The 14,511-nt window shown below is 44.2% G+C and overlaps 1 protein-coding gene across 2 annotated transcripts in view; it reads right to left on the reverse strand.

Annotated features, from left to right (window-relative positions):
• The window catches only part of LOC134339027 (serine/threonine-protein kinase WNK3-like), a 150,860-nt gene that overhangs the window by 65,904 nt on the left and 70,445 nt on the right, over positions 1-14,511 (reverse strand). For both annotated transcript variants that reach the window (XM_063035282.1, XM_063035283.1), the window contains exons 3-4: positions 3,712-3,884; positions 1,768-1,988 (exon numbers count right to left, since the gene is read on the reverse strand). In XM_063035282.1, coding sequence (XP_062891352.1) covers positions 1,768-1,988; positions 3,712-3,884 — 394 coding nt within the window. The remainder of the gene's footprint in view (positions 1-1,767; positions 1,989-3,711; positions 3,885-14,511) is intronic.

Genomic DNA, 14,511 nt, shown 5'->3' on the forward strand with positions numbered 1-14,511 from the left:
TTTATTTCTCAAAAGAAGATAACGCAATATCAAGTTTTACAGTTAAAGAGTGCAGTGCAGGCAAGCAAGCAATAAAATGCAAGATCATACAGAGCCCATCATATCATACAGGTGTCCCCCGCTTTTCGAACGTTCGCTTTATGAAATCTCGCTGTTACGAGAGACCTACATTAATTACCTGTTTCACTAACAGAAGGTGTTACGAAAAAAGGTAGCACGTGCCCCGAGCAGCAAAGTTCCTCCCCCGGAACTGCATTCTAGCTGGCATTGCTTAAACACATGCCTGGGAGCATCTGTGCTTTATCTCGATTTATTCTGAGCATCCATTAGCAAGATGAGTTCTAAGGTATCGGAAAAGCCTAAAAGAGCTCATAAAGGTGTTACACTTGGTGTAAAACTAAACATAATTAAGCGTTTCAATCGTGGTGAACGAAGTAAGGACAAAGTGAGTTTGGCTTGTGGAAGTTGACGAAGATGATGTTGAAGAGGTTTGGCATCCCGTGACCAAGAACTGATAGACGAAGAGCTGATGCAATTGGAAGAGGAAAGGATAACAATTGAAACCGAATGCAGTAGCGAACGGACCGAAAGTGAAGTCGTCCAGGAACTGAACGTGAAGCAACTGCATGAGATTTTTGCTGCAATGATTGCAGAAAAGTACGACTTTAATTTTGAAAGGGTACGTAGGTTTAGGGCATATTTGCAGCATGGTTTGAGTGCTTACAAAGAACTGTATGATAGAAAAATGCGCGAGGCTCAGCAGTCAAGCAAGCCTTCCACATCAGCCACAGCAGATGATGAACCTCAACCTTCGACATTGAGGCAGGCAGACATAGAAGAAGATGACCTGCCTGCTCTGATGGAAACAGACGATGATGAGATGACACCCCAGTGTTCCACCACCCCAATCTCTGGGCCGCGGACCAATACTGATCCGCGATGCGTGCAGGGATGCAGCGGTAGCCGGGACACACCCAGCACATCTTTAAGGAAAAAGCCGAAATAAACAAGCTAATTAATTAGGTGCCGCCCGGCACGTAAATGTCGGCCCAGATCAGAGGCGATTTGGACCTCCAGATGGCAGGGGAAACTTGTACTGGGAAACCATTCAATAGACTTAAAAGAGTGACACTCACAACACGCTGGAAGAACTCAGCAGGTGGGGCAGCATCCGTGGAAAAGATCGGTCATCGTTTCGGGCCGGAACCCTTCGTCAGGAAGAAGGGTTCCGGCCTGAAACGATGACCGATCTTTTCCACAGATGCTGCCCGACCTGCTGAGTTCCTCCAGTGTGTTGAGTGTTGCTTTGACCCCAGCATCTGCCGATTATTTTGTGTTTATGACTTAAAAGAGTGGGTAGAAGCTGTCTCTATATATGAAAATACAAAAAAAAAGGGATAATGAGGTAGTGCTCATGGGTTCATGGTCTGTTTAAAAATCTGACAGCAGAGGGGAGAGGTAGAGCTGTTTCTGAATTGTTGAATATGAGTCTTCAGGCACCTGTACCTCCTCCCCGATGGTAATAACAAGCAGAGGGCACGTGAGAGTCTTTAGTGATGGATACTGCCTTCTTGAGGTGCCAATCCCTAAAGATGTCCTCGATGGCAGTGAGGACACCTTCAACGATGACAGAGTGGATCAAGCATGGATCAGTAGGTCTCTCACAATCACCATCACTATTGCACAATCTCCAGTCTGCTTGAAAGTCTGTCGAGCACAAAGTGGTTTCCCTATCTCCTTAGCGCAATAAAGATTTTCTAAGCTTACCTATCACACTTTTAGCAAAAGACGTGCGCATCAATGTTGCCAGTCCCAGGTCTCCGATTTTGACGGATCCGGTGGGGCCGGTGATGAAGATGTTGTCACATTTGAGGTCGCGGTGGACGATGGGCGGGGTGCGAGTGTGTAGGAACTGCAGGCCCTTCAGGATCTGCCTGCACCAACTGCGCAGGACCTTGGGCTTCATCACCTTAAACCTCTTCAAGTACCTGAGTGGGAGGCAAGAGATCACATTGGTTAATGCATGCCTTCCCCTAGCATCCAACATCCTTCCATACAGGAAGCAGTAAAAATAAATTGGCAGACTAGCTGGCAGAACACCTTCGCTCTGTCCACCACACAAGCTGAGTTTTTCCAGTAGACACCCATTTTAATTTTAATTCCTAACCCAACACGTCGGTCCATGACCTCCTCGACTGAGACGATGAGTCCACTCTCAGGTTAGAGGAGCAACACTTCGTAGTCCAGTTGAGTAGCCTCCAACCTGGTGGCATGAACATTGATATCTCCAACTTCCAATAATTTCTCTCCCCTCCCCTTCCCTCCTTTTCCATTCTGCATTTTCGTTACCCTCTCACCCCCTCTCTTCTCCTCACCCGTCCACCACCCCCCCCTTTCACTCATGGTCCGCTCTCCTCTCGTATCAGATTTCTTCTTCTTTACTTCTTCCACCTATCACCTTCCAGCTTCTCACCATCCCCCTCCACCCACCCATCTTCCCCTCCAACTGATCACCTATCACCTGCCATCCTGTACTACTTTCCGCCCCCCTCTCCAAACCTTCTTATTCTGGCTTCTACCCTCTTCCTTTTTAGTTCTCATGAAGTCTTGGCCCAAAACATCGAGTGTTTATCTCCAGTCATAGATGCAGTCTGTCCTGCTATCCCCCCCAACAATGCACTGAGGTAGAACAAGGTAAAGTAATAAGTACGTAGAATAAAGTGTAGCAGCTACAAAGAAAGCAAAGTGCTCGTGCTCAGGTTGTCGACTCAGCCAGCTCCATCATAGGTACTAGCCTCCCCACCACTGAGGATATTTTCATTGTGATGTCTCAAAAAAAGGTGATATTTATTATTTAGGACTCCCACAACCCAGCACATGCCCTCTTCCTCATTAATAACATTAGAGCAAAGGTATGGGAGCCTGAAGATCCACAATCAACGCTTTAGAAACAGTAGAGGTAGATTTTGGGTGTCAGAGTGGAGATACAACTCTACCAAAGGAGGTGTAAGGTGCTCCTTTCCTCTGCTAGCCTGCAGGCCACCCTTGGGCAAGGTGTAGCACCTGCTTAGCCCCCCTATCAGGGTCAAGTGAAACCATGGGTGCAGGTGGTGGATGGTTGTATGATCAGCCGGTGCAGATCACACTCCTGGTTGTGTGACCACTGACAATCTCTGAAGTGTACTCATTATGGCTGGGGTCACTGCCCAGAAGAAGGTAATGGCAAACCACTTCTGTTGAAAAATTTGCCAAGGGCAATCGTGATCATGAGACCATGATCACCTCCATCATACAACATGACACATAATGACGATGATGAACCCTATGTAAGGTTTTCAACCCAAATTATTGACAGTTCATCTCTGCCACCAAGATGCTCTTGGCCTGTTGAATCCCTCCAGCAGATTGTTTGCTGCTTCAGACTCCAGCATCTTACGTCTCGAGGGAGAGTTGGAATTGGTCACAAGTCTATGCATGCAGCTTTCTGCGTCAAGGAAAATACAGATCTTTCATTATCTGACACTGTTGGCACAGGGATTTGTCAGTGTGTGAACGAAGATAAAGCTTTCATTTGCTTCTTTAGGGGACACTGACTCCATTTTACATCAGCACAAACAAGAAATTAAACTTGAGCCCTTAAGACCCCCAAAGTCATGAAAACGTACCCTGGAAGACAAACCAGGAGACAACACCTGTGTGGTATTTACTCACGTCTTTAGGGTCCCGGACGTCATAAGCTCCGTTACCAGCACTATGCACTTCTTCCCCTTCAGCGACGACTCCCACGAGTCGTAGAAGCGCACGATGTTTGGGTGCTGCAAACCCTTCAGCATTTCTGCCTCCTCCTTGAATCTCTGCTGCTCGGCTTTGGTGAGTTTTCTGTCCTGCAACACAAGAGAGGAATGAAGGTTACAAATATTGAAGGGGGCCAATAAATAACCCATTGAGGACACCATCAGGAGGTGATGTCTCAAGAAAGTGTCATCCATCATTACAGACCCTTACCATCCGGGACGAGCCCTTTGCTCGTTACTATCATCAGAGATGAGGCACAGGAGCTGAACATCCACGCTCAGTGCTTTAGGAACAGCTTCTTCCCTCTGCCATCAGATTTCTAAAGGACCCATGAAGACCATTTTGGACCAAGAGGAGGCTGGACAGCTCTACGTTGCATTACAACATTTAATCTCACACCCGATTTCCCTGAAACGTGCACTGCCATTCAGAACCCATCTCTAAATAGGTATCTTACAGGAAGAACCAAATACAGCCAGTGGCTGTACAGCAACGCTGTACCTAATAAAGTACCCAGTGAGTGTATGCTTGTGGTCTTCTGCCACTGTAGCCCATCCTTTTCAAGGTTTGATGTGTTGTGTGTTCAGAGATGCTCTTCTGCACATCACTGTTGTAATGTGTGGTTATTTGAGTTACTGTCAACAGTCTGGCCATTCTCCTCTGACCTCTCTCATTAACAAGGTGTTTTCGCCCACAGAACTGCTGCTCACTGGATATTTTTGTTTTTCACACCATTTTCTCTGTAAACTCTAAAAACTGTTGTGCATGAAAATCCCAGGAGACCAGCAGTTTCTGGGATACTCAAATCACCCCATCTGGCACCAACAATGACTCCATGGTGAAAGTCACTTAGATCACATTTCTTCCCCGTTCTGATGTTTGGTCTGAATAAAAACTGAACCTCTTGACCAGGTCTGCATGCTTTTAAGCACTGAGTTGCTGCCACATGATTGGCTGATTAGGTATTTGCACTAATGAGCAGGTGTACCTAATATAAGTGGATACTAAGTGAATAACATGTGCCAAAATATCTGCAGGTGACAAAGGAAAAAGCAAGCCTTCAATCCCAATAGAGGAGTTCAGATCCAAAGCCTGTCAGTCCTACTTCCCAGGATATGGTGCTGTGAGCCACAGATATTGTTTAAATGGGAGTAACCAGTGTCTATCACTAACCCCGTCAGGGTGATGCTTGTAAGAGCCGGTATGGTAGCGTGGCATCTCATGCAATGCCTTTCCGCGCCAGCAGCCCAGATTCAATTTCCGCCACTGTCTGTAAGGAATTTGTATGTTCAGAACGTGTAGATCCCCCATGATGTGTAGTGTGCTCTGTTTTCCTCCCACAGTTCAACGACGTATGGGCTAGGGCACCAGAGGCGCGCTGCCCCCAGCACATTGTTGGACCATGTTGGCCATTGACGCAAATGACACATTTCACGGTGTTTCAAAGTACATGTTACAAATAAAGCTAATCCTTTACTTTTCAGGAGTCAGGAAGCCATGTTATAGCTGTTTGAAACTTTGGATGCCCCATTACAGGAAGGACTGGGAGGCTTTGGAGAGGGGCAGAAGAGGTTCACCAGGATGCTGCCTGGATTAGAGAGTAAACTTCAAGGAGAGGTTGGACACATTTGGGTTGTTTTCTCTGGAGCATCAGAGGCTGAGGGGGAGGGGACCAGATAGAAGGTTATAAATTTATGAATCAGCGCACCCTTTTCACAATCAGATTATCACTGACAAATTAATATGTTGTTTTGTGGCAAGCAGTGCAAAAACATAAAATTACTATGTATTGCAAAAAGTAATGAGGTAGTGCTGATGGGTTCACAGATCGTTCACAAATCTGATGGCTGCCTGAATTGCTGAGTTCCTCCAGCATTTTGTGCGTTAGTCAAGATTTCCAGCATTTGCAGAATCTCTGGTGGCAGTCTCAGAAAGGATGTTACTGGCCAACACAAGGGGGCGATGTTGACCACCAGAATAATATAACTGGATCCAGAATTAGGAGGGCGAACATACCAAATCTTTACGTTCCTGAACAGTCAGGGCTGCAATGGATATTCGCCGCTGGCAGATCAGGAGAGAACCATGACTTTAAGACAATGGTAATCGACAGCATCCTCCCTGTGCAAATGGATTCTCAATTTCCTCAATGGCAGACTGCCAACAACATCTCCTCCACACTCACCATCAGCAGATGTCCTACAGGGATATGCGCCTAGCCCCTTGCTCTACTCTCCTCATTCTGTAATTGTGTGGCTAAGTACCACTCCTATGCCATATTTCAGTTTGCCGATGACACCACCGTTGTTGGCTGAATCAGAGGAGGTGATGAATCAGCATATAGGAGGGAGATTGAAAATCAGGTTGAGTGGTGCCACAACAACGTCAGCAAAACTAAAAGAGCTGATTATTGACTACCAGGGAAAGAAACTGGAGACTCAGGAGCCAGTCTTCATTTGGGGATTGGAGGTAGAGAGAGTCAGTAACTTTAAATTCCTTGGCATTATCATACCGGATGAGTGGCTGTAGGACCAGCATGTTAAGTGCCATCACAAAGAAGGCACAACAGTGCATCTACTTTCTTTGAAGTTTGCATATATTTAGCATGTCACCATAAACTTCAGTGGCCACTTTATTACGTACCTCCGGAACCTCCTAACTATATCTGTATGCTTTTATGCATCGAGTTACTGCCACCCGCAACCAGAAACGCACACTACATTCTAAGCCCAGCTCACCAACCTCGTGCACAGACGTAACATGACATCCTGATTCCCGTACTCAAACTACTGCAGATTGTGGAGTGTGGAGCAGAAGAAGAAAACAGTGGAAGAACTCAACAGACCAACCAGCATTTATGAAGGCAGAGCAATGGACCTTTTGACACAAAAATTAACTTTATTTGTCACATGTACAATGAAACATACAGTGTGATGCGTTGTTTTCCGTCAATAACTGCAGTCTGAGGATGTGCTGGGGGAGCCCGCAACTCTCTAACTCTAACCTATACATGTTTGGGATATGAGAGGAAACCAGAGCATCTGCGGAAAGCCACAGGGTCATGAGGAGAACAGACTGTGGGGGGGGGGGGTGAATCTCACCCTGATCTTACAACTGGCACTGTAATAGTGTTACTCTAAATGCTATGTTACCATGCCGCCTTACAAGAGACTGCAGATGCAGGAATCAGGAGGAAAAAAAACAAGGTTGACGTCACTCTCCTTCCACAGATGCTGCATGACTCATGAGGTTCTTCCAGCAGTTGTCACAAGTTCTATAAACCCCCATCTCTACACTGTGACCATTTTATTAGGTACACCTGTACACCTGCTTGTTAATGCAAATACCTGACCAGCCAATCATGTGGCAGCAACTCAACGCATAAAAGCGTATGGACATGGCCCTAAATCCAAGTATTGTGTACAGGAGATGGGATGTTATGTTGAAGTTAGTGAGGCCTAATTTGGAGTACTGTGTGCAGATTTGGTCACCTACGTACAGGAAAGAAGTAAATAAGCTTGAAAGAGTACAGAAAAAATTAATAAGGATGTTGCCGGGTCTGGAGGACCTGAGTTACAAGGAAAGATTGAATAGATTAGGACTTTATTCCTTGGAACATAGAAGACTGTGAGGAGATTTGACAGAGGTATACAAAATTATGAATGGCATAGATAATGTAAATGCAAGCAGGCTTTTTCACTGAGGTTGGGTGGGACTACAACCAGAGGTCATGGGTTAGGGGCAAAAGATGAAATGTTTAAGGGGTACATGAAGGAAAACTTCTTCACTCAAAAGGTCATGAAAGTGTGGAATGAGCTGTCAGCACGAGTGGTTCATGCAAGCTCGATTTCAACGATTAAGAGAAGTTTGGATACAGCCTGTTTCTGTGCTGTATTTTTCTAAGACTCTATGGTCAAGGGGTTCAGCTGTTGTTCAGACCAAAGGTCAAAATAGGGAAGAAATATGATCTAAGTGACTTTGACTGGGGAATGCCAGATAGGGTGGTTTGAATATCGCAGAAACTGCTGATCTCCTAGAAGTTTCATACACAACAGTTTACAGAGAATGGTATGAAAAACAAAAATAAAATCTATTGAATGTGGTTCTGTGGATGGAAATGCCTTATTAATGAGAGAGGTCCAAGGAGAATGGCCAGACTGGCTCAAGCTGACAGGAAGATGATAGTAATGCAAATAACAGTGGTGTGCAGAAAAGCATCTCTGACACATACATGATGCACAATCAACACACACAGATTGCTGGAGGAACTCATGGGCTACAGCAACAGAAGACCATGAAAATGCACTCGGTGAAGAGTACATCCTACTTTGTTCTTTGCCAGTCTTCTACACTTCTGGCAACACCACCAATCTTTGTATTGTCTTCAAACTTGCTAACCCACACTCCCATGTTTCCATCCCGGCCAATGAGACCATGGTTGGCCCAGATATGTGAGAGCAAAGGGCCTGTTTCTGTGCTGTAAATTCTGTCTCTTGTGTCTTTGAGCTTAATTTGATGCTGTCAGGAAGGCAACAGTAACCGAAATAACTACACGTTACAACAGTGGTGTGCAGAGGAGCATCTCTGAACGCATGACATGTTGAACCTTGAAGTGGATGGGCTACAGCAGTAGAAGACCACACCGGATTCCACTCCTGCACTTAATAAAGTGGCCACTGAGTGCATGTCTCCCTGAGATTCATGTCCTTGCAGGCATTCACAGTAGAACAAAGAAATAACATAGAATCATTAAAAAGCTACAAAGGTTGTCAAACATTCAATGTCCAAAAAAGACAAACCGCACAATACAAAAAATAATAATAGTAATAAATAATATCGAGAACATAAGTTGCAGCACCCTTGAAAGTCAGTTCATAGGTTGTGAAGTCAGTCCAGTATTGGGGATGAGTGAAGTTATCCACGCTGGTTCAGGAGCCTGATGATTGAGGGGTAATGACAGTTCCTGAACCTGGTGGTGTGGGACCTCAGGCTCCTGTACCTCCTTCCCGATGGCAGCAGCGAGAAGAGAGCATGGTCTGGGTGGTGGGGATTCTTGATGATGGATGCTGCTTTCCTATGACAGTGCTCTTTATAAATGCGCTCAATGGTGGGGAAGGCTTTTCCTGTGATAGAATGGCCTGTTTCCACTACTTTTTGTAAGGCATTTATGTTCTTGGGTAGCGGTGTTTCAATACCAGGTCATGATGCACCTAGCCAGGATACTCTACATTGTGATTCTATACAAGTTTGTCAAAGTTTGAGATGACATGCTGAATCTGTGCTATCTTCTAATAAATAAAGAGAGAGGCCTTCCTCCACTTCCTCTCTCCCCTCCCCCCAAGTAAATCTCTTTGCAATATCCTGTATGGGATGTAGAATCAGCAGCCATCTTAACTCCGCTGTTTCTCAACACTACTTCCTGCACAGCCCAAGACGGATGACCGCAGCCATTCACTTTCCAGAGGCAAATAGAGGAACGTGAACCAGAAATAGGGAACTGGCATGGAAGAGGAGATGAGGCCTGGGACAGATTAGTCTTCATCGTGATGATTGAGGCACTTGTCCCTTCTCACATTTTCTTCAGAAACAGCAACCGTGCCTAAGATCCTTCCTTGCCTTGCAAGGCTCTGACAACCAATGGCACCCAATTCTGTATGATAACCCCAACCATAAAATAGCTGGCTACCCCTTTCAATTCTACTTCCCATTTCCCATTCTGACATGTCAGTCCAAGCCTTCCTCTGCTGCCATGGGGAGGCTACACTCAACCTGATGGCATGAACATCAATTTCTCTAACTTCCAGTAATTTCCATTCCCCATTCTGTTTCCTTTTCAATGCATCTATTGTGTCCCCCCCCCGCCCCACATCACCATCCATGACAGCTTGTTTCAAGCAACCATCATTGTGTCTTACTAAATTCTTGCCCTGCCATCTCCTTTAAACTGGGAGCATGAACATCGATTTCTCTAACTTTCAGTCACTTCTCCCCCCCCCACACTTTTTTCCATTCCTCAAACTGGTTTCCCTCTTACCCCTTCTCCATACCAGCTCATCACCTCCCTCTGGTGCCCCTCCTCCTCAGCTTTCTCCCATGCTCCTCTCCTATCAGATTCCTTCTTTTCAGCCCTTTCTCTTTTCCACTTGTCACCTCCCAGCTTCTTATTTCATCCACCTCACCTGGTCTCACCCATCACCTCCCAGCTTCTCACTTGCATTATACTGCAGTCGCAAAACAAATTTCATGTTTTATCTCAGTCACAATAACCCTGTTTCTGACCTTTTAACTTACTCAATAATCAATCTAATCCTTCCCTCCTACATAGTCCATAACATCCACGTGCCTATTTGAGTCTTTTAAAGAGCCCTAATGTATCTACCTCTACTACAGCCCCTGGCAGCACATTCCACACACCCACCACTCTGTATAAGGAACTTACCTCTGACATCTCCCCCATACTTTCCTCCAATCACCTTAAAAGGAAGTCCACTGGTATTTTGGGTGGCGGGCTGGAGATAAGCCTGTAGGACATCCTTGGGCAAGGTGTAGCACCTGCTTAGCCCCCTAATCAGGATTATGTGAAGCCGTGGGAACAGGTGGTGGATGGTCATATGTGCAGTTGGTGCACGTCACAAATCCTCGTTATGTGACCACTGACGCCAGGCAGAAAATCTCTGAAGAGTATTGACAATGGCTGAGGGGGTCACTCGTCTTGTAAAGACACTGCCCAGAAGGTAATGGCAAACCACATCTTCAGAAAAATTTGCCAAGAACAATCATGGTCATAGACCATGACCACCTGCGTCATAGGATGGGCACATAATGATGATGATGATCATCATCCAGTACTCGCCACTGCAGTGCTGGGAAAGAGATGCTGGCTGTCCACTCTATCAATGCCTCTTACCATCATACACCTTTCTCAAGTCACCTCTCGACCTCCTTTGTTCCTTAGCTCTCTCTCAATCTTCCTTCATAAGACATGCTCTCTAAACCAGGCAGCATGCTGGTAAACTTCCTCTGCACCCTTTCTAAAGTTTCCACATCCTTCCTATAATGAGGTGACCAGAAATGAGGACAATACTTCTAACTATGGTCTAACCAGAGTTTTATAGAGCTGCAACATTACCTCGTGGCTCTTAAACTCAGTCCCCTGATTAGAAGGTCAAGACCCCATAAGACTTCTGAACCACCCTGCCAACTTGTGCGGCAACTTTGAGGGATCTATGAACGTGGGCCACAAGATACTGAGGCAGAGCGCAGTTACAAAGCACTGTAAGGAGAACTGAAGGAGTGAGACAGGGAAAGGAGCAGATATGCCTTTTCAAAATTCTTTATTTAACTTGCACTCAGCAGCCACTTTATTTGATACCTCTTGTCCCTAATAAAGTGGGCACTCAGTGTATGCTTGTGGTCTTCAGCTGCTGTAGCCCATCCACTTCAAAGACATATTGTGCATTCAGAGATACTCTACTGTACACCATTTTTGTAACATATGGTTATTTGAGTTACTGATCGCAGCATAATCCTTGCTGGTTTAATTTGATGCAAATGATGCATTTCATTGTATGTTTCAATGTCATGTGACAAATAAAGCTAATCTTAAAAACCTGGAAAGGGCACATGTTAAAAATGTACAAGACGTTAATATTTGGAGTACTGCTAAAGAAAGGATTAAACTGGAATGGAACCTTAAGGGGATGTTACCAGGACTGGAAGCTTTGATTTACAAGGAGATCCTGGGAAAGATGGTGCTGGCAAGACACAGTGTCATTTTGCAGGGAGCAAATGAAAAAACTAACTATTCTATTGATTATAATTTTTCTGGACTATGATCACCACAAACTGCAGCCTGTAATTTCCCTTTGGGAGGTATGCCTTTGAACCATCTGTACGACCTGGCGTTTTTACGATACCCTGTAGGATTAGTGAGCTGGACTCTAGAAAATGCAGGTACAGCTGCAGCGACCATTGCTGGAGCTGACTTGGGGCCAGACTGAAACATCGGGCTGGATCAAAGAGGTGGGGCCTAGGCTCATGAGGAGAAAACAAACTGATGTTCAGTCGATTTAAGTATCAAGGCCAATGATGAAGGGTGAACTGGTGTTCAGCTCACTATTTTGAGAGACTTTACTTGCCTCAGCACTGAACTGGCCCCATGGCACCTCCAGGGACTCTGTGGTTCATGTTCTGTATGTTATTTGTTAACTTTTTTTTAAACTGTTTGCACAATTTGTTTTTTTTCTCTGCACATTTGACAGTCCTTATTGCATGGGCTTTAAGTGGATTCTTTGTTTTGTGGCTTCCTGCAAGAAGACAGATCTCAAGGTTGCACATGGTATACGTCAACATCATTATGTGCAGTGTCGTATGACATGGACAATCATGATCTTTCCATGGCCATGAGTGTTCATGACAAATTTTTCAACAGAAGTGGTTTGCCATTGCCTTCTTCTGGGCAGTGTCTTTATAAGACGGGTGACCCCAGCCATTATCAATACTCTTCAGAGATCATGAGTACACTCTTCTCAGGGACTGTCTGCCTAGTGTCAGTGGTCACATAACCAGGACTTGCGATATGCACCAGTACTTACTTCTGGATAACTGTTTCATGTCTTTTGAACAGTTTTCTAATAAATTTAATTTGCCCAGATCCCATTTTTTTTTAGATATTTACAAATAAGAAACTTTTTAAATACGGCGCTGCCTACCTTCCCGATCTCATACCTACTGATATCATCAATAAAATTTTAGGTTTAAATCCCCTTCAGAAGGGATTAGTAGCATCTATTTATGATATAATTATGAAATTACAGCCAGGTATATCTGATAAAATTAAAAATGAATGGGAAAGGGAACTTCAACTTTGCCTACCTATAGAGAAATGGGATAAAAATTTTCAATTAGTTAGTTCTTCCTCTATATGTGCCAAACATACATTAATACAATTTAAAGTAGTGCATAGGGCCCATATGTCTAAAGATAAATTAGCCTGTTTTTATTCCCTTATAAACCCTATTTGTGACAGATGTCACTCTGAGGTGGCTTCCTTAACTCATATGTTTTGGTCCTGTCCTCTTTTGGAAAAATTCTGGAAAAATATTTTTGATATTATCTCAACAGTTTTGTGTTTTGGTTTACAACCCCATCCTATTACGGCAATGTTTGGTTTGCCAATGACGGAACATAGATTTTTATCCTCTTCAGCCTGTCGGATGATCGCATTTGTTACTTTAATGGCCAGAAGATCCATTGTATTGAACTGGAAGGAGACCAATCCTCCTACTACATTTCAATCGTTTTCCCAAACTATATCATGTTCAAATTTAGAAAAACTCAGAATTGACATTTTTCATCCTTCGGTTAAATTTGAAGAGATTTGGAAACCATTTATTCAACATTTTCATATGATGTAATTTGACCTTTCCAAATCCTTATTAACTTAAAATACATGAATAGAGGAGCGGAGTTGATGACATTACTGAATGTGTTCGATTTAAGATATTGGTCTAGCCTTGTTTCGTTCCTTTTGCTTTTTTTTTGGGTTTATTATTTTGTTTCTTTTTTGGGGGGGGGTTTCTTTGTATTTTTTCTCTTTTTATTTCTTTTTTCTCTATAATAATATTATATAATTAATATTAAGAGTTTGGAAGTCTCTTATACGTGTATTATTTGAAATCTTTTTTGTACATGCTTATCAACAATAAGATTATTCCAATCTCTCTGTATCAATATTGTTATTGTGTTTATAATTTTGGAAAATTAATAAAAAGATTTAAAAAGAAAGAAAGTGATATGCACCAGCTGCTCATACAGCCATCCACCACCTCCTCCCATGGCCTCATGTAACCCTGATTGGGGGTGGGGGGGGCAGGGGCTAAGCAGAAACTACACCTTGTCCAAGAGAGACCTGCAGGTTAGCAGAGGGAACTCCTTTAGTAAAGACGTATCTCCACCCTGCCACCCGTGCATACTTTGGTAATAAATGTACTGTACTTTGAATCTTTTTTTTCCCCCTCCCTGGAGTGTAGAAGACTGCAAGGAAACTTCAAAGATTTATAAACTCATAAGGGTGCATAGATTAGGTGAACGATCACAGCCTCTTTCCCCTCTCAGAGTTCAAACTGGAGAGCACTGGTTGAAAATGAGAGGGGAATAATTTAAAAGGGGGACCCAAGGCAAACTTTTCCCAGGGATGCAGCCCAAAAAAGTTGACTCTTTAGGCAGCATCTATAGAAAGGACTAATCTGAGTTCCTCCAGTATTTTATGTGTGTTGCTCTGGATTTCCAGCATCTGCAGAATTTCGTGCTTCTATCCTTCCCACACGCAGTGGGTGGTGGATGTATGGAACGAGCTGCCAGAGGAAGTGGGTGAGGCAAGTATAATTACAACAGATACATGGATAGGAGAGGTTCAGATGGACAAGGGCCAAATGCAGGCAAAAGGGACTAGCTTGGTTGACACAGACTAGATGGGAGAAGGGCTTGTTTCTCTGCTGTCAAGTTCGATGACTTATTTATTTATTGAGATGCAGCACGGAATAGACCCTTCTGGCCTCTGAGCCATGCCGCCCAGCAATCCCCGATTTAACCCTAGCCCAATCACAGGACAATTTACAATCACTAATTAAACTACCAACCAGTACATCTTTGGACCGTGGGATGAAACTGGAGCACCCAGAGGAAACCAAAGCAGGACAAACTCCTTACAAGTGG

Source organism: Mobula hypostoma, chromosome 28 (assembly GCF_963921235.1).
Source record: "Mobula hypostoma chromosome 28, sMobHyp1.1, whole genome shotgun sequence".
NCBI classification, from domain to species: Eukaryota; Metazoa; Chordata; class Chondrichthyes; order Myliobatiformes; family Myliobatidae; genus Mobula; species Mobula hypostoma.